The sequence below is a fragment of the Teleopsis dalmanni genome, chromosome 1, assembly GCF_002237135.1.
Source record: "Teleopsis dalmanni isolate 2A chromosome 1, ASM223713v2, whole genome shotgun sequence".
Taxonomy (NCBI): Eukaryota; Metazoa; Arthropoda; class Insecta; order Diptera; family Diopsidae; genus Teleopsis; species Teleopsis dalmanni.
The window spans coordinates 60,508,090-60,529,369 of NC_051846.1; the positions used below are offsets into that span (position 1 = coordinate 60,508,090).

At 30.1% G+C, this 21,280-nt stretch overlaps 2 protein-coding genes across 2 annotated transcripts; one reads left to right on the forward strand and one right to left on the reverse strand.

The window, feature by feature from the left end:
* The first annotated feature begins 8,215 nt into the window (after positions 1-8,215).
* On the forward strand, positions 8,216-8,861 carry LOC119684963 (cell death protein Grim). The gene has a single exon (XM_038099158.1). The coding sequence runs from the start codon at positions 8,216-8,218 to the stop codon at positions 8,711-8,713; it is 498 nt and encodes a 165-aa protein (XP_037955086.1). The 3' UTR covers positions 8,714-8,861.
* Positions 8,862-13,194: 4,333 nt separating this feature from the next.
* On the reverse strand, positions 13,195-14,289 carry LOC119682312. Its single transcript, XM_038095723.1, has one exon. The coding sequence runs from the start codon at positions 14,287-14,289 to the stop codon at positions 13,195-13,197; it is 1,095 nt and encodes a 364-aa protein (XP_037951651.1).
* Positions 14,290-21,280: the final 6,991 nt, after the last annotated feature.

The following is a 21,280-nucleotide window of genomic DNA, read 5'->3' on the forward strand; positions in this document are numbered from 1 at the left end:
TAAACAATATTAACCAAGTTGTCAATGTTCACTAAAAGTTTAAGGATCGGTTTTGACAACTGGAGTAAGCAAAGTAAGCCAACTGAGTCATTACATTTTTTTTTATAATAATACGTCCCATGATTAGTTGATTAGTTTTAGTGGCGGTAATGCTTGTTTATCGGTCAAAGTAGCGGAAAAACGTCGCTTTGTCACCACATATCCTGAAAAGAAGCTAAAAATCCTACAACCAAACAACATGGTTTGTTCTGGTTAAATACGAGTCCGCATCTTATTGCATGCTCGTTATCATCAACTCAAGTGTTACCACTTTGATCCTAGCTCTTCTGAATAAGATTTTTAACTATTGAAACTTTCGTGTTTCATCACATGTTGTTTCGTGGCATTTATGTTGTGTTACTCGTAGCAAATAATTATGGAAATTCTTGCCTATCTCCTAATGAGATCCGCCTTTAATCCGCTGCTATAGATGCTTCTAAGACTTATTTAACTAATTTATATGCAATTTTATTTGCAGATGAATTAGCTCATCCTATATCAATGGTATTGTTGATTGTTTCTTAATGACCTCAGTTAAGTTTCACATTGTTTTACCAGTTTTGATTTTATTCTGCAGTTATAGACAGATTAGATTTGATTCGCGAATAACTAATCTACTTTGGGAAAAAGTTAAATACGGTTAATTTTGGAGTTTCTTTTCACAAATCAGTTGATATAATTTTTTAATAGCGATGACTGGCTTTTAAGTTAAAAGCATTTTCTTATATGATTTTGAGCAATATAATTTCTATGCCTACGCTGCATTCCAACTGAATACTGTTTGTGAAAATATGGTAATCCCAATTGGCTTAACATATCATTTTTCATGTTTATTCCACCATGGAAATCTTAAATAAAAGGATTTTGGAATGCATTTCCGAGCAACAGTTAATCATTGGTTCTTGGTGAGTAATGTGGTAGGTCAGCTAGAGCTGGGTTATTTTCCTTGAGTAGCTTTTCAGTGCGACTACATCAAAATATAACATAAAGTATCGCAAGCCGTTGTAAATATGTGTCTTGCATTTAGACTGAGCTCATCCATTTCGTTTTTTATCTTGGTAAGTATCTATTAAGAGCTATTTTTCTTAGCGAATATTGTCAGTACAGGAGCAAATAAAGTATTGGTTCTTCCGTTTTCCTTTTCTTACTCACAGCTTCCACATTTCTACTATGAAGAAAGTTCCCATTTTATCTTATTAGTGTTTACTGGCCGATGGCTTGTAGGTACAATATTAGCTGATATATGATATCATTTTTAACACTTTTTTTAAAATTTTTCTGTTCAATTTCGATTATTTATTAGTCTTCTAGTTTGTTTTAGTTGTGTATGTTCAATAATTCTGTTTTAATTGATGTAAAAATACCATACAAACTCTTCTGTTTTTAGAGAAAGGATTTTCTTTTATATAATTTGTTGAATGCATTGACTCTAATGATCCAATATGTGTTAAAGGAATGAAGAGAAGATTTTCTCTAATGTAGACCCATAATAAATAAATCTCCTGCCAATGTAAGTCCCTCGCTTGCCAAGTGTTACCAAAACAAAAAGGACTTAAAAGATAATTTATGTGCTTGTGTTTGATTAACGCTTATTTACATGTAAATAAAATTAACAATAAAACACAAATAACAATAAAATTATTCCGGAAAAAAGTGAAAGAAGCCGAGTGATGGCGTGTAAATTGCGAGTGTGTGGGCCACCGTCTCATGACTATTAAAATCATTTTAACAACTTGACAGTAAATTCATTTGGATATGTAAATATTGCCGCATAAAATATGTCTGAATATTTGTTTAAATGTTTTAATTACAAAACTCAGCCAAAACTCAGCACAAGACGCTGCCGTCGCTATAAATAAGATACTAAACACGAGTTAAAAAGGAGAAACCCATAAGGAAAGAGGACATAAATGCTGCATTTCCGCTTCGATTGATTAAGTAAGCGTTCCAGACTTACTGGCGTAGTCATATAGACACATAGACACATATACCTCTATGTTACTCGTATTACCCATGCATGCATATCGGGCTGTCTCTGCTCTTGCCATGCCATGCCATGCCATGTGAATGCGTTTATAATTTTAACGCGTAACGTGTCGTGGCGTCTAATTTAGGAGTCCCCGAGTAACGTGTTTAGCGGGCGCAGTCACGCCGTGCGCTGTTATCATATCAGTGCATTTTATGTTATTTTATTTTAATTTTATTTTAAGGACTTAGCGACTTTTTATGGCCAAAATGGTACGCATTAGTTTACTTGTTTTACGATGTCATAAAAATTAAAGAAATTTTCCAAAACGCAAGCATATACACAATTATCATAAAAAATTAGGAAACTCAATTAGATAAAAACGGAAAATGTCGTGAAAAATGTATTAAAATTATTGTCTTTCCACCGACTTCCGCGTTGCTCCACCAATCGCTGAAAGGCTTTCTCCTTATTTTATTTTATTTTTTTTTTAATACTGTGTTAATTTATGTTTGATACTTAAAGAGTGACGTTTGTCTTCGTTTTCGTTGCCTCATAAATTTTTGCTTAGTTACGCCACATAAAATTTTCCAATGTCATTTTTCTTTAAATTTCGATTTGATGTGAAATTTTAGTTGGTGTCAGTAACAGGTACCTCAACTACGTCCACATATGTAAATTTTTCAGAACTCTTTCTCAATGCAGACATTTGAATAAATTTGCCTTGCAATTTAAAGGTTCTTTGGGATAATTTTGATGAGTTTGGTTTGTTGGTAAACACAACTTGTCGTTTCATATTTGTAGATTTGAGGTTGTTAATAAAAGTTTTTGACACTTTTCAATTTTACAAATATAACAAAATAATGAAATAATAATATCCCCGTTTTATTATATATGGTAATCTCCATGGACTAAGTTTGATTCAGGAATCAAACACATTCACACTTCTAATGAAATGAAAATAATGGAGTTAAAAATAACATAAATATCTGTGAAAAGATAAGTGTAGGTGGGTTGAGTTGGCTCACAAAATTATCACACATAGACTTTTGGGTTCTTAACGATAGTGAAAGTAGGGTCAAAGTAGTAGCCCAGTAAGAGACATTGTAATAGATTATTAGCTCGATTAAGGACAGTGTATGTTTTAAATGTGTAATTAGAGGAAAATTATTGTTGATTATTGGTATAAAGCTTCAAAAACTACCATTTTGTAATATATTGAATTTTGGTAAACAGTGATTTAAAAATATATTTAAAAAAATTCTATTAAAATTAGGCCACTGATCCCCGTAGTACCAGATATAGCGATCTCTGATCAAATGTCGCAAGCTTGGACAACACCTACTACCATGCACACTTCTTACACAAGTGTCGGCGTGGCACCGAGATTTTAGTCGCCTCTTGCGACAGGCATGCCCAGCGCGAGAATATTCTAACCCCTTCACTGTAGAAGGAACAGAGGAAAGGTTTCGAATAGTAGTAAATTACATTTTTTTTTATTATTTACATTAACTGAATTTTGGCTGCATTCTGTTTGAAATATTTAAAAACTATTATAAAAATTTTATATGAATTTATTCACCAGATCAGCATATAAAAAATATTCTTTCACAGTAACTACATTTGAAAATCCTTGAAATACGCATAACCGGCACGTGTATTTTACCGTCCTAGTTCCCTACTTTACCGGCACCCTAATAAAGTTAAATATCAATGAAAATACTTTTCACTGTCAAGGTCACATTAAAACAATAAATACCATTCACTGGATTTACTTTAGTCCTTGAAATGAGTTGACAATTGCATATCCTTTTTTCTTCAACTTCGTACAGTGCAAAAACTGACATTTCCCTATTTAAGCACTTCGATTTTGCTTGGCGACAGAATGCAATCAGCTCAGAAGAAGCTACACTGATGCATTAGCAGCGTTAGAGGAGTATATTTCCTTTTTTAGCTGGCAACATGCTGATTGGAACCAGCTAAATATGTGCACTGCAGTTTTGTTGCAACCACAAATAGGGACAAAAATGTGCACCCTAATATTTTTGAATTCGCGTGCACACTTCAAGGATACTCAGGAAGTTGTTACAAATTTCAAGGATTTGTGACATGGAAACAAATTTCTTGTGCTGGTTTATATGCTATTCCACTTGGATAGATTTAGTTCAAGTTTAAGGAAACAATAAGTAAGAATGTTGAGGATTTTTCGAAATCGATTGCTTTTAAAACAAACAAAGCAGAGAATGTTAAATTCACTCCCATTGCATTTAATGTTTTGTTCCTTTGATGATAAATCAGCAGAGTTTCTTAATAAATAAGAAATGTAAGGGATATGTACTATATGCTAGAAAAGGGTTATCTCATATTAGATAGTTTATACAATGGAAAAAATAAACACATTTAACAAAAATTATTAGAAAATCTTTAAAAACTATAATTACAATAAAAACAATTTATAAAAATAAAAAAAATTAACAAGCACAATAATTAAAAATAAACAATTAAATAGAATTGACTCAAAAAAGTTATATTACACAATAATGTTAAATAAAATATTTAATTAAATCGCTAAATATCAGTAAATAATCGAATCATAAAATATATGAACATTTATTGAAAAATATTTAAAATATAATAAAGCTAATAATGAATAGAATTATTTTATTAAAAAAGTTAACTTTAGTTTCCAAAAAAATATATATAAAATGATATATAAAGAAATTTAAAGAAATAAAATTTAAAAAAAATGATTAAATAGAATTAATAAGAATAATGCTTTTAAAATTAAAATAAAATAATATATATTGTAATTAAATAAAATAAAAATTTATATAACCAAAAGCACAGACATTAAAAAAATATAACAATATTGAAATATATGTACATTATTTCCTAGTAAAATGCGATATGTAATTTATAGGTTCAGGTAACATAAAACATGGTACAAATATGGAGACACACAGTGTATTTGAAAGAGCTTTAGCCAACAAAAGAAAAATACCCTGTCAAATAATATATAATATAGCTCAAGACAGTTTATTGGAATTTCTTAACGGGAGTTAGTTTTTTTAATAAAAAATATTTAAGCAAGATAACAAATTATTGAAATTTGATATAGATTTCGAATAGAAAACGAAACTCAATACATTTCAGATGTGTTTTGAGGTTTGATTTTCAGTTGTATGGCGCATGGATTATCTGTTGTCTCCGATTGGGATGATATGATCGTTAGTGTTCCGTGTGTTATATAAAAATATACAGACTATATAGTAAAATATTTTTCTTGTACTTTCTTAATATTACTTTATTACACATTACATTGTGACCGAAAAGTTTCCGGAAATTTTAAATAAAACGCAAAATTCTTAATCTTCATCAATATTTATTTTATCTCCTTCAAAATATGCTCCATTAGAAGCGATACACAAATGCCAACGTTTCTTCCAATCATCAAAACATTTTTTATAGGCGCTTTCCGGTATGGCTTTGAGTTTCCTCTGCGAATTCTGTTTTACGTCTTCTATGGATTCAAAACGCGTTCCTCTGAGTGGTAATTTGAGTTTGGGAAACAGGAAAAAGTCACACGGTGCAAGATCAGGTGAATACGGGGGCTGTTCGATGGTATTTATTGAATGTTTGGCCTTAAAATCGTTGATAATGTTGGCTCGGTGCGAGGGAGCATTATCGTCATGAAAAATCCATGAATTATCCTTCCACAATTGAGGCCGTTTACGGCGGATATTTTCACGCAAACGTCTTAAAACAGTCAAATAATAGGCTTTATTGACTGTTTGTCCTTCAGGGACGAATTCATGATGCACCACACCACGAATATCGAAGAAAACAATCAGCATTGCCTTGATTTTCGAGCGACTTTGGCGTGGTTTTTTCGGTTTCGGCTCGTCTTTTCCTCTCCATTCCGATGATTGTTGGCTTGTTTGCATGTCGTACTCGTAGACCCATGTCTCGTCACCCGTTATGATGCGTTCCATGAAAGTTGGATCGGAATTGGCACGATCAAGCATGTCTAACGAGACCTGTCCACGATGGTGTTTTTGGAACAAATTGAGGTGAATCGGAAAAAGCCGAGCGTTGACACGTCGCATACACAAATTGTCCACCAAAATCAAACGAGCCATCTCACGACCGATGCCTAGCTCTCGTGCTATCTCTCTAACACTCACATGAGGATTTTTGAACACGATTTCCTTTGCCTTTTCAATGTTTTCGTCGGTGGTAGAGGTCGAAGGTCGTCCAGAACGCGGCATGTCTTCGACGGTCGTACGACAGTCCTGAAAGGCTTTGTACCACTCATAAACTTGAGTTTTCGATAAAACTGATTCCCCATAAGCCTTTTGTAGCATTCGCAACGATTCTGCACACGAAAATTCGTTCGAAACACAAAATTTGATGCAAACTCTTTGATCAATATTTTTTTCCATTGTTTTTTTCGCAACGCACTACTGAGGTGAACTGGTTTCAACAGCTGCCGTAAACGAACTGTCTGACAGATCGCGCTCATTTTTGGCATAGTAATTAAGGACAGTGCTGCCAAAACTACATAAACTTAAAATATCGAAAAATATACAGCGCGCGAATTTTAAATGAGAATTTCCGAAAACTTTTCGGTCACAATGTATATTAAAATTATATCAAAATATCGACTATTAATAAAATAGGATTGATATATAAAAAAATTATTCCAAGACTAATGATAATGGGTATTTAGTAATACTCGAAACAGCTGTATGGCTAGCTAAAACTTTTAATTAATTAAAATAATATAAAAAGAATTTTTGTTGTTCTAATTCACTACTTTTCGAACCTATCTAACAAATGCAATAGTTTCTATTTTAAATAAAATAGTCACTACCGCCATAACTGACATTAAATTACATTTAAATAAAATAATGCTGTAGAAAATAATCATTTAAAATATATTCAGAAATAAATTCGTTATATATCAAATTCTATTTTTAGAGATTAATGCCAACTACTGATGTTAACAGTGGTACTAATTATTATTAAATTCTACGTAATGTATAGCTATAAGAATTTTAAATGATTTTTTTATTAATTAATATAAATCAAACAGAGTTTTACATATTTATTTGTATTAAAATATTATCATTAATATTGTCAATATAATATATTATACACAGTTTTACATATAAGTTGGAGATACGTATAACTACTCATATAAATAATACTCATTGCATATTCAACAGTCATTACATATTTCGAAATGCTTCCTTTCAATTTGATCCAAATACGAGAATAGTCCCTTAAGCTTAGTAGAGTTAAGAAACACATTCGAAATTGTTCTCCTTCTAAATGCTTAAAATAATTTTACATTTTTTCGAAGTTCTCCACACAAAAGTATTTATGAGTATTAAATAAACTTCGAAATATTTTCCACTATTCCTACAACCCCTTTTCGAATATACTTTCCACATTTTTTTCTAGCAAATTGTAATTTTTAAAATATACTAGCATTTTCGAAATTCGAATATTACAGAACATTCTACCATATAAGAAAAAGGGGGTTGAGCGAACTCGAATTCGGTGAATTACTCCCATTCGGCTGGCGGTTGTGACTTCTCTCAAAGAACTTCGTGCTTTGCTTTCGCGTTCGGTGGTGTTTTCGTATTGCATACTCTTGGGGGTGAAAGTTACGTTGTGCTATTTCAGCTCTGTTGCTTGCTTGTCAGAAAATATTTACATGCAGGAAGCAGCAATTTTATAAAAGTCACTGCAATCAGGATATTGCAGTTAGTCTATTAAGAACAACGGACTTGAAAGCAAGTTTCCATTGAGTAAAGAAAATATTATTTGTCTCCAGTACTTTTAGCTTTGGCAAGAAATTTTTACGTAAAGGAAAGTCACGTGAAGAGAATACGTAACGGTATTCAGTTGATTTACTTTTGGCGCCAAAGTGTTACAATTTAAAAGAATTAATTTGCATTAATGAAATAATTTAAAAATGAACAATTAACAATTTTTTATTATTAAAAGCATTTAAAAATTTAAAAAAATAAATTTTGATTAATTTATTTACAACTAAACATAGAGAAAAGACTTAAGAATCGGTGTGTGCATTGAAAGTAAAAAAATAAATTAATTATTAATACAAAAGACATTTTCTGAAACATTGTCAATTATACTTAATAATTTTTAAACAATCAATTGAAATTCAAAAAAATAATTACAATGGCTATTGCTTACTATATACCGGATCAATCGAAACTGATTGCTGGAAATTCATCTAGCAACAATAGCAACAACCACAATGCAAGTAGTACACAAAACTCCAATCAGAATACAAGCAGTGCTGATCCTAATGCAACAAATCCTGCCAGAAATGCGAACGAAGAACAATCTCACCGACCACAGGAACAACCAAACAATTTTCGTGCTAATATAACAATTCCATTGGCTTCATATGGCTCTACCCACCGTACCGTCGGTTGCTGGGATTTAATAACACAAGTCTTTTGCTATGCATTGCGTTTCTATAATGAATCCTCCAATCTAAATCCGACGGTTATACAAATATCATTTGAAATCAGCGGTAATAATGCATCAACTACACCTACAACGCAACAGGAGCAGCCAACATCAGTACAAAGCCCAAGAAGTTCAACAAGTCCAACACGTCCAACAACTGATACGACTGATGGAAGTAGACCTAAGCAGGAGAGAAACTAAATCCAAACTTAACAAAATTCAGTAAATTTTTTTTTTATTAACAGACAACGAAATATTTTTGGTGGCCCATATCCTTTGGCCCATTCAGTTGTTTGGTTTGTATAAATAGCGAAGACAAAGGCTCAATCAAAGCGCAATGTGATTCAAATAAAACGGAAATTATTGTAAGATATTTTATTCATAATAAATTATTTTGCAAAATTAGTTAAACTGCAAGAAAGTTAAAAAAATTTTAATATTTATAAAAAAAAATACTAAGTAAAAGCAAAAGTGATGGTAACTTGAAAAACTGATATTTGTTGAGATATTTTCGATGTACTTTTTTTTGGAGGATTTTTTTAGTGTTAATAAGAGAAGTCGGTTTCGGATTGTATAAGTAATGAAAAATAGTTCTAATATATATTTTTTTTGAATTTTTTCTGTACAGATACATTCAATTGCTTAATTAGTAAATCACAACTAAAATTATTTAAAATAAACAATAAGAAATATAATATAGTGGAAATGATTTAGGGATTTTTAATGAAACTGTGAAAAAAAAATAATATGGAAAGTTTATATAAATTATTGTGAAATTATAATTATTTTTTCTTTATTATTTTTTGTATCATAATAGTTTGAATTATATTTTATTAAATGTTTATTTATTTTATTAATTTATTTTTCTTTATTTATTTAACTTTTGATTATTTTTTTTTTTATATATTTTGTAAATTTTTTTTTTGTTAATTGTTAAAAATTATATTTTCCACATTTTAAAAATAATTTGCATTTATTTAATTTTTGATTAAGTATACAAAATGAAATTAATAGCGTTATAACATTATAAGAAATTATAGGTTTAAATAAATTATATGATTTTTAAATTTTATTTAACATATTACGAAAATGTTATTTTTGATTCACTCTTTTCCTCAAAAATTTACTAATTTATCTTAGATGATTTTTATTTTTTTGTATTAATTTTTTCTTTTTTTTTCATTTGAATTTATATTGGCTTTGTAATAGTTCATATTTTCAAGTGTAATGACTTTTTTTTATAATTACGAATTTATTTTTATAATTAAAATATTTTTTATTAATTATTTTATTAATTATTAATAAAAATTTTTTTTATTACCGCAGCATCTTCTTATATACAAAAGAAAGACTTCACAAGTTTTATATTTAATTAAAATTATAAAATTTGAATTTTATTAATTAAAATTATTAAATTTGAATTTTATTAAATAATTTTATAAAATTATAAATTTAAAATTTTATTAATTTTAATTCAAATAATTTTTATTAATAAATAGTACAATTCTTTGATATTTTTATTTAATAATTAATATATTTTTTTATATTTTTGATCCCGAAATAATTTATAAAAATATGTACTTGAAGAATATTTTAATTATATAATTTGATTTATATTTATATATGCACCTACTTAAAGCCATAAAATGTTAAAATATTTTGAGAAATGTATTCATTATATAAAATAATTTATAAAAAATAATTAATAGTTTTCATTTAAAAATCACAAATTTTTTTCAATAAAAATTAATTAAATAAAAAAGAAAATTTAATTTTGTTAATATTCCATATAATTTTTACAGTTTTTTATCATATAACCTAAATCTTTTCCAACTAATCCTACAACTCTCTCTCTCTGTCATATATAAAAACTTTATATTAATGTATAAAGAAATAATGTAAAGTCATAATATTGGCTATATTTAATAAAAAAAAAGAATTTTTTATACCTAAACTAAGATGTCAAACTTTCATTTTCTCTACTATAAACAGACTACATAAATAGTAACTAAATGTACTTAATTAAATAGCGTTAATAATAAAATTACAAATATTATACAATAAAAATTACTATTACTAATTAATGTATTCCATGTCTATTTATACTCAGAAAACAGAATTTTGTATTCCACAACAAACTGCAACAAAATTGTACAAACTCAGAACGAATTATACAAACAATTTAAGAATTTAATAAAGATAAAAAAAATAAAAATATTAAACTTAATACAGAAAACAAAATCCACAAAAATTATTTTATGAAACAGATAATACATATTTTATACAAAAACAAAAATATATAATTAACCAATACAATTTCAAAAATTTTAGACCACAAAAATAAAGTATTTTAACTTTAACAAAATTACTTATATAAAATAAAATTTTAAAAATCTTGGTAATAATAAAAAATTATTTTGATAAAATAAAAAATATTTTGAAAATTTTAAAATTTTTGTTTTATTTATATTGATTACAAATAGTTGTTATTTAAAACGTTTTTGTATGGCATGAAAATATTTTTCCCTTGGTAATGGAGTGAGGTGTGTACAGTACATACTAACCAACAACGATATCATATATTTTGGTATAATTCACTTGAATAAGAAAATAATACTAACAAATACATATTTTTCACTCTAATCAAATAAAAATAAATATATACGTATATGACAACATACATATATTCGTCAAATGATTTTATTTTTAGGTTAGAGTGATTATAACACTTCTGCAATAATGTCAGAGATTATGAGCCTCATTATGAGCATTATGAACGCTTCAATGCATCGTTAACTTTATATAGGTTTGTATGGAATTGTTTGCACAATAATGATCGTTCATGGAGAGAAAATTTTTAATATAAACAATCCGTAAGTGCTCGTATAAACATTTAATAAAAATTTCCTGCTTCTTCAAATTCATTATAACATATCTGTATATCAAGAAAGGTTCTATCATCATTCTTGCATGTATATAATATAACAAAAATCTATAGATATCTTTGGTGTGTTAATTGACCCATTGAAAGAAATTTCTGAAATTAGTGTAAACTATCGTAATAATGCATAATTGTTGTATATTGCAATTATAATTAATTGTTTTTTGTTATAAGATGTAGAACGGTTAATTGAATTTTAATAAAAAAAATTTAGTTTTTAATAAGTGAATTATTTAGTTTAATATTTCCAAATCTCAAACTTTTTTTTGTACAAAATATATTCGCATATTTACCTAGAATTCGGGATTTACCCGAAATTCATTTCGGAAAACTATTCACAATTTCCGATTTGTTCATATTTATCTAAACTCTGATTATATATATGACAATATGATAACATATCCATTTGGTAAGTGGATTATACATCCCTGGACCCACAATTATACATAAGAATCAAATATATATAGTCTTCGAGCCGACGGCAGTCTCTGAAAGTCGCTCAAGGCGATTAAAACCTTAAAATGATGCTGACAGATTAAAGCATCTATTTCAAGGGACGCATGTAAATTTTTTTCATCGACTGAAGTCATCTTAGCGCGATCTGTGATTTTATTTAGTTGATTTATTTTTAACGGAGGCAAACAATCGAAAGCACCAGTCACTTATGCTTAAAAATTAAATAATGATAATGATTAATAATAATGTTTTTTGAGACATGATGAAGTATTAACCACATTCAAAAAGACGACCTCAGCCAAAACAATAAGTAACGAATTTAAACATTTGATTACATTTAACTAGTAAACCAAATCCTTAGAATAATACATTTGAAATTCTACCCAATTCCTGTTATAGGTATGCACTATATTTTATCATATAATACATAATAAATAATCTTTGTAGTCTAACAGATGTATAATACTAAACATCTACATCTCCTAAAGCCGCTGTTTAATAATAATCGATTCAACCTCAAAAATAGAAAGTTATTATAAACTCAAATAATTAGGTCAGCATTACTGTACGGATGTGTAACATACAGCAAAGCCTCAAATAGTGCCATAAAGCAATTACAGATAGCACAAAATTTGGTTTTAAGAAGACTAATTAAGATTCCTTGGTATATTAGGGCAACAGATATGCAGGGATCTAAGGATCGACTCAGTGAAAAAATATAACAAGGACACAGCCCTAAAATTTTTCACAAAAGTCGATACGTTGCCCAACCCTAACAGACCTCCTCAGGATGCACAGAAAGATATGCTGATTATAATAACTCTAGTATAGTTAAAGCTTAGTGTGGGTTAGTGATAAGCCCTACAACCATGAAAGAATCAAATAGCACTAACTCAAACCACAACAACAACACTAAACAAAATCACTCAAGATCTTGTACAATGTTATTTTGTGTGGCTTTAAAAATAAAAAATTAATTAATAAAATACACATGTACGCATATCATTTATTAAAATTTATTTAATATATTTCCACGTTCAGGCCTTTTACAAATATCCATTCCGCACGTAAAATTGACATTAAATATCATATAAAAAAAATTTGTCTAAAATGTCAAAATTTGTAGAAATTTTTTTATGAAATTTCATGTCAATTTTTCGCATGAAATGAATATTAGTATTGGCTTAATTTAAAATAAAAAAAATCTCTATAGCAAAATATTTGTTTTATGTGTATTAAGAGAAATAAAAACAACCAAACAACAACGTCCTTAGTTTTTTTTAAACTAATCTTCAATATCAGGTCCGTCGTCATCTGCAAAAGAATCTTGAATAAAAACTTCTTCGCCAGATTCCAAATTAATAAGTTCTACAACAGAAACACCAGGTACTTGACTCTCTTCTACATCATTTTCCAACTGATCTCCGTCAGCATCTATAACAGATTCTTGCTCAGAATCATCACTACTACGTTCGTCGTCTTCCGAAATGCGCTCTAACTGAACTTCATTAATAACAGATTGCATCGAAGCAACATCACCCTCTCCAGCAATATGTTCAACATTCTCGAAAGGAATTAGTAACTCATCAACGTTTATGTTTTCGTCTAATTCTGGTATATCCTCCAACTGAACTAAGCTATTAACATCCTCTACTATTAATAGTACAGCTTCGACTGGTGTAGAAACTTCATTTGTAGTTTCTTCTACCAGTGATGAAGATTGTAATTGTACCGAACCACCAATATCTGCATTGCCAACCACATTGGAAGAAAGAGAACGAGTATTACCAGCAGCAGTTTGTTCTTCCATCTCGGCTTCAAGATTAAGTGCATTCAAAGTAACATCTTCCGCAGCTGCCTGAGCATCACTAATGCCAAAACTAGTTACTGACGGAAACTCAATATCAATATCAATACTGTTATTATCACTTAAATCTAATGCTGGTTCTGATTCGCCCTTAGTTGTAACTTGTTGCTCTGTTGCATAACGAATCACGTACTGCCTAACCCGCGCATCGTATAGCTCCTTATTTTTTTTGTATAAAGATGCTGCACTTATATTCAAAGGATCATTTACATTTGGATTTCTCAGCAATTCTGGTATAAACGACTCGAATATGATATTCAAATTGAAAACCGGCGTCCATGCCTCATGCAGTACGTTCATACAGATAGCTCCTGACTGCTCATTAATGTTAGGATGCAAGATTCTACTTTTAAATATAACTGCTGGAGGCCTGTAGGGATATCTTTTGGGTATAAGAACACGAACGACCCACACACCATTTTCATACAACGATTCAATTGGTCCCTTAATCTTTACCTCGAGTTCATGCGCATTGATAATATTGGCTTCATTGTTACTCTGAACCAGTTGCATTATGTCGCTATCAACTCTATGTTTGTGGATGAATCGCTCCATTATAATTATTCTTATACACAGTGTACACAAAATGTCAGTTGTAGAATAATTTTGTTGTTTTTTCGTCAACAAAATTTGAAACGATTTTAAGAAAGTACAAATATATTCTGTTTTTAATATTTAATGTAAAAATTCTAAGTATGACAGCTTACTATGATCAAATAATTTTCTTATGCAGATTTTATTGCTAGTGCTTTTTAAATATAATATTTTAGGTTTTTTCAATCGGTTTATAAAGCGCCATCTATTTCTCAATAATTGAACTACAATTTGTGAACCATTTCAATATTATGATATTTAGAATTAGACATTTAGAAATTTACTCCGCCTTGTCAAATAAATTCTCTTATTACAAGACGTTTGTAGTAACACTAGAAAAATTTGAATATCGTATACCAATCAAATTCTTATAAACAAAATTTTAATGGTCAAGGAAAAAGCATACGAAAATGAAGAATATATCAGATAAATATGGTCATTCAAAAACAATGATTCTTTAATCAACAGATTTGTAAGAAAATAGTAGGACAAATATAATTCACGATATGGACTTCAAAATACTGGATCAACTCTACAACTCATGATCAAAATACAAAATATGGTGAGGAGAGATGAAGAGAGATTTTGTAAAAGCTAAAAGTTTTCTATCTCAGATCTGTGGGATATGAGTATTAGACTGGCCATAAGTTGTATGGGAAAAAATTTTTTTTTGATTTTTATATGTTTCTGCTTGTTAAAATATTCCTTTTGATGATAAATTAAGGAAAATAAAATTTCAGATCGATCGCATTGTGCCAACCCGTGCCGAGTTGAGCTCAAAGTTGTAAAATTACCTCAATATAGAAAAAGTCATCAAAATTACTACTTTGCTCGTAAAATATATTACTAACAGTTTTATTTCAGGAATATTTTTGACTAATTTACATTATTTATATGTTTTCACCTAATTATATTCTATTTTGTTTGTTTTACTGTTCTAGTTTTTAAAATTTTTCATGTTTTCGGCTTAGTAGTGACGATTTAGTATGAGATGGATACATGTGTCGATAATATTCAACAACTTGCAATAAAAACTGTTTGTCTTTTTCGTCATATGTTAAGGCTCAGTTGAAGTCAGTGATTAACTTAACAGCTCTTTCTGCTGGATCGTTTACAACTGTCAGGTTTTTACAAATTTGCAGGCCAGAAGAATAATCACCTCTTTCACCCCATGATGACGGATCGTACTTTAAAAAATCGGAGCTAATTTCCAATCGAAGAAAAAGTCGTTTCGTCTTACAAGTAACAAAATAGCTGAGATCCTTATCTTCGAGCTTCATTATGTCTTCGATTGTGGTTTCGAATTTTTTTGAACATGGAATATCGTCATCTTTAGTTTTTTCCAAAGCCTTAATCATCTTTCCTTTAGTATTCAGTGGAACTTCAGAGTCGAAAAGTGCTGAGCTTCTTCTGACAAATACCACAAGTGATTTTTGAATTTTTCTAATAAAACCGCTGAAATTCGTTTATCAAAATACTGGATTGCATCTTTAATTAGTTGTAAATCCCTACGTGGTGCTTCAATTGCGTGCTGGCATGTTAACCAATACTGTATGTAATAGCGAGTTAGAAAAATACAAATATTCCGTATGGCGTTTAATTCTTTTGCCGTCAGCAAAATGCTTAAAAATTGAAATTTCTGGAGCCGATGAGATACCAAAATTCAGTTCAAAAACAGCTTTTAGAAATATTTCGCTGATATGACGGCAGCATGAGGAAAAAGTAATTCACGCCCCAATTTCTGCTCGAGCAAAAAGGCGGCACCCTTGTGAATACCAGTATTAGAACTTGTTGTATCAAAGCAAATAAATTCAACTAAGTTGTCTAATTCCCAAGTAATTAAAAATTGATCAATTGCATGTGCGATTTTGTTACCAGTGCTGTTATCTAGTTTCGAAATACCAAGTATACATATTTTCGGTTTTTTCTCCTGTGACGACAAGAGCAAGTCGATCAACCTTTTCTTTACCCTTCATTTCTGGTAGAAGTTTTCCATCCCAATGGAATACAAAAACTTAAGGGATCTGCAATTAAATATCTTAAATAAAACTTAAAAAGAAAAAACTTTAACTAATTTACATCGAAATTCTTCAAAATATCATGCGCTTTTCTGCGTCGGTATTCTTTTCTCATCAGGTGGACAGTTGTACGATTCAGAACATGATCTTCTACGCGATGACCTAAAGCAGCTGCTGTTGCACTTATGAAATGAATCGCATCTCTAGTAGAAGTTTTAGATTTATCCATTCAAGCAAGCATTCTATCATCAATGAAATGTATTTTTCCTCGTAAATGACTATTTGGTATTCCAATTATAATATCTTCTTCTATTGCTACTTCCGAGGACGATGGATATTCCATAAAATCTTCACTATTATCGCTATGCTCAATATCGAGTCTAGAATCTGTCGCTGCTATTCGAAAAATATACTTTCATGTATGATTATTGAAAACAAATAAAGAAACGTCAATCATTGATTCTTATATGTTATTACCTGGAACGCTTGTACATAAATCTTCCATATATTGCTGTTTACGTTTATCAAGTTTCTCTAATAGTTCTAACTTGCGCTTTTCTTTTTGTGATAATTTTTTATCAATGCCTGCTATGCTTCCTGGTCGGCCTTTCTTTCTTTGTTGACTCAAGAAATCTTTATCTTCATGGATATTCATTGTTTTAACAGCAGTAGGTACTGCGATATCGAATATAAAATGTTCTATCTTTTCACGGAACTCTTTTTCTCTGATTCGGCATTTTTCGTGTGGAGATTTGCTACTTTTTCCACTCATCGTACAATTTTTGTAATTTTTTTTGGCAATTAGATTCAGTTAGAGTAGGAATACGAGCCTTTTGCCAAAATGGTAATACGGAATCAATCACATTTCTAAAACTTCGTTTCAAGGTTTTGTGTTCAACACGAATTTTATAGAAAAGCAGTTGAAGTAACATACTTGCTTCATTGACGGCAAGTTTGCTCCAAAGACTTCACTTTCACATTTTCCTATTAAAAATACCATATATTATCATCATCGGATCTAAGCCGCTTTAGAGATGATTTCGATTGCAAAGATGAAACGGAATCCATATCAATTCAGATTAATTTTCGCAACGTAAATGATCAATTATCGTTAAACTTTTTTCTCGTTGTCAATTTGAGAGTCAAAAAACAACTATAACAGCAATGTTACTACTCAGCTTTTGTTACTTCGTATCAAAAATTATGTAGGGAATATAAACAGACGTAAGTGAATTCAATATCATAACGTAAAAACATTTAAATAATGTAAATTAGTCAAAAATATTCCTGAAATAAAACTGTTAGTAATATATTTTACGAGCAAAGTAGTAATTTTGATGACTTTTTCTATATTGAGGTAATTTTACAACTTTGAGCTCAACTCGGCACGGGTTGGCACAATGCGATCGATCTGAAATTTTATTTTCCTTAATTTATCATCAAAAGGAATATTTTAACAAGCAGAAACATATGAAAAACAAAAAAAAATTTTTTACGGCCACTCTAATGAGTATGGATATTATGTTAAAAAAGAAATTTATTTTAAGAAGCTATTATCTTCGTTAAGGCTCCAAATATGTATCGAATACATAATATAAGCAAAAACTTCACTTTAATACACTTTTTATAGCTAATTTCAAAGTAGATGAGTTCATCTTGTAAAACTGTTTAGCAGTCCTCTTGCGGTGCCATTTATATTACCGTAGAGACCATTATGAGAAGTATTTACCTCTAGTTTTTTAAATTTGATAATAACATATGGAAACAATTAAGTACTGTGCAACTTCCGGGTTAACATGGGACACCTATAATGAAACTAGATTCTGGGAACTCATCAAAGGAGACCGCGAGACCACTGTAAGGCTTACTGCAGTTCTTTGTAGTCATTGGTTTAAACCAGAACCTGCAGAAACCGATGCAGAGAAACTGCGCATTCCTCATAATCCTCACTACAGTAGTTCTGAAAACCTGTAGGAAAAATAAACCATAAAAAATTTTCTCTGTGAATGCTCGGTTTCGATGCTCAGAAAAAAAGGATTTTTAGGAAGACTTTTCTTTAACAGTTTATCTGAGTGTTCATCGGTGAACACGAACGACCTAAATCTAATTATTATTTAAAATTATTTTAATTATCTTCATTATCTAAATTCGACTGGATGGATTTAGTGGATATTTTTCTATACTAGGGATTAGGGGTTACTATTCTAAATTATTAGATATTGTTGGTATATTAGGAATGTGGTACCAAAACGGCGAAAAAACGCTAATTAAGCTATATGAAAATTATCTAATGGTCTGCTACTGCAACCAATGAACAAATCAACCAGGACTATCTCGTAGTCATCTAATTTATGTATCAAAATAATAATTATAATAAAGGAACTTATGGATTAAATTTTTCTAATATTACATTACTAATTCTGCGCTTAGATCTGTCAAGTACGATTTCAATAAAAGCTACCTATAAGAGTTTTTTTATTTCTTAATTATATAATATATAAAAATAATGGTTTTACTACATAAAATGTTTTTATATATATCAATTTAACTGAAGGTAAAAGTCAATTTCGAATAATGGAAAATATCATGCTAGTTTAGATTATATGTTATCATATCATACTAGTTTATAGTACTTTTTTGCACACATATTGTTAAGCAATTTAATAAAGAATAATACTACTACTGTTCTTACTATATAATATACATTGTGACCGAAAAGTTTTCGGGAAATTTTAAATAAAACGCAAAATTCTTAACCTTCATCAATATTTTATTTTTCTCCTTCAAAATATGCTCCATTAGAAGCGATACACAAATGCCAACGTTTCTTCCAATCATCACAAACATTTTTTATAGGCGCTTTCCGGTATGGCTTTGAGTTCCCTCTGCGAATTCTGTTTTACGTCTTCTATGGATTCAAAACGCGTTCCTCTGAGTGGTAATTTGAGGTTGGGAAACAGGAAAAAGTCACACGGTGCAAGATCAGGTGAATACGGTGGCTGTTCGATGGTATTTATTGAATGTTTGGCCTTAAAATCGTTGATAATGTTGAACAAATTGAGGTGAATCGGAACAAGCCGGGCGTTGACACGTCGCATACACAAATTGTCCACCAAAATCAAACGAGCCATCTCACGACCGATGCCTAGCTCTCGTGCTATCTCTCTAACACTCACATGAGGATTTTTGAACACGATTTCCTTTGCCTTTTCAATGTTTTCGTCGGTGGTAGAGGTCGAAGGTCGTCCAGAACGCGGCATGTCTTCGACGGTCGTACGACAGTCCTGAAAGGCTTTGTACCACTCATAAACTTGAGTTTTCGATAAAACTGATTCCCCATAAGCCTTTTGTAGCATTCGCAACGATTCTGCACACGAAATTTCGTTCGAAAAACAAAATTTGATGCAAACTCTTTGTTCAATATTTTTTTCCATTGTTTTTTTCGCAACGCACTACTGAGGTGAACTGGTTTCAACAGCTGCCGTAAACGAACTGTCCGACAGATCGCGCTCATTTTTTGGCATAGTAATTAAGGACAGTGCTGCCAAACTACATAAACTTAAAATATCGAAAAATATACAGCGCGCGAATTTTAAATGAGAATTTCCGAAAACCTTTCGGTCACAATGTATATGGATGGACACCATTTAAAGTAAAAACAAGAAAAACATATTTCAGAAACAGTATAACTAAGTTTAAGTAAGAACAAAAATATATATAAATAATAGTATAGAGTAATTGAATGAGTAACCATTTAACTATTAATTATTAAGTTATTAATATTATCAACTTCAACTACTTTAAGCTATTGATATATATATAAACATATATTAGATTTAATAAATATATATAAAAGTTAATAAAATAAAAATAATATTCAAGCAAATATCACACCCAATTCAGTATTGAAACGGGTTGCTTTGAATCTTTTTGCATTCTTCGAATATTTAATAACAAAAACTAAAAAACTAAGTGATAACATCATAAGTCAATATGTCACTATTACATTATCTGAAATTTAAAAAGTCATGCCATAAGTCAAAATTCATTACAAAAGGGTTAAACTATTAAAAAGGCAATATGCACTTATGAGCTATTTGCAAGCCACAAAATAAATAACCCAATAAGGTTAACCGACCAATATTTGGAACACCAGTAGCCGCCTCAGTACAATCAGGAGTAAATGTTAAGTCATCAAAGTCAAAGTGGAAACAATACAATGAACCCTTTTTGGCTAGAAGAGCAAACAATAATCAACAGAACTGAAAAGCCAAGCCGATTTTAAGCAGCGCCCAAACATCTGTGACAAATGATCAATTTACTCCGATAACGCCGCAGTTACAGTGGAAGCGCACCCTGTAGAACCGTAAAAGACAGGGCCAGTAATTACACAATATGCATATAAGCGCTAATTTGACGTTTATCTTAATTTAGATCGCGATTTTAAATTTCGTCTTACTCGCTTTTATTATTACGAGTATCTGCTCGCTATCATTTTGAACAACCTAATAGTCTGTTAAGGGTTGTCTGCGGATGGTTTGACTTTCGACCGAATTTTTTCGCTTTTCTGTTGTATGTTTTGTTGAAGATATTTTGACGGAGATAAACCAGAAAATTGCAGACCTAAAATATGTTGTAATTTTAAATGTCTGCGGTGGTCACAAGCTCAACCTGAACCAAGTGTTTTATGATTGCATATTTGACGCCTACAATTATTTCAGGAATTTTGTGACAATTAATTTTTTTATTATTTATTGTTTGAGACTATAAGGGATTGTTATCATATTTTGAACTAAATTTAAGAATTTAAGCTAGCACTTGAAAAACAAACATGGAATGAATGAACTAAAAGACAGTATTAAAATTTGTAGTAATAAATATTGACATATGTT

Excerpts from the sequence above, each read along its gene's own strand:
- LOC119684963 (XM_038099158.1), top strand. The coding sequence starts at position 8,216 with ATGGCTATTGCTTACTATATACCGGATCAATCGAAACTGATTGCTGGA.
- LOC119682312 (XM_038095723.1), bottom strand. The coding sequence starts at position 14,289 with ATGCAACTGGTTCAGAGTAACAATGAAGCCAATATTATCAATGCGCAT.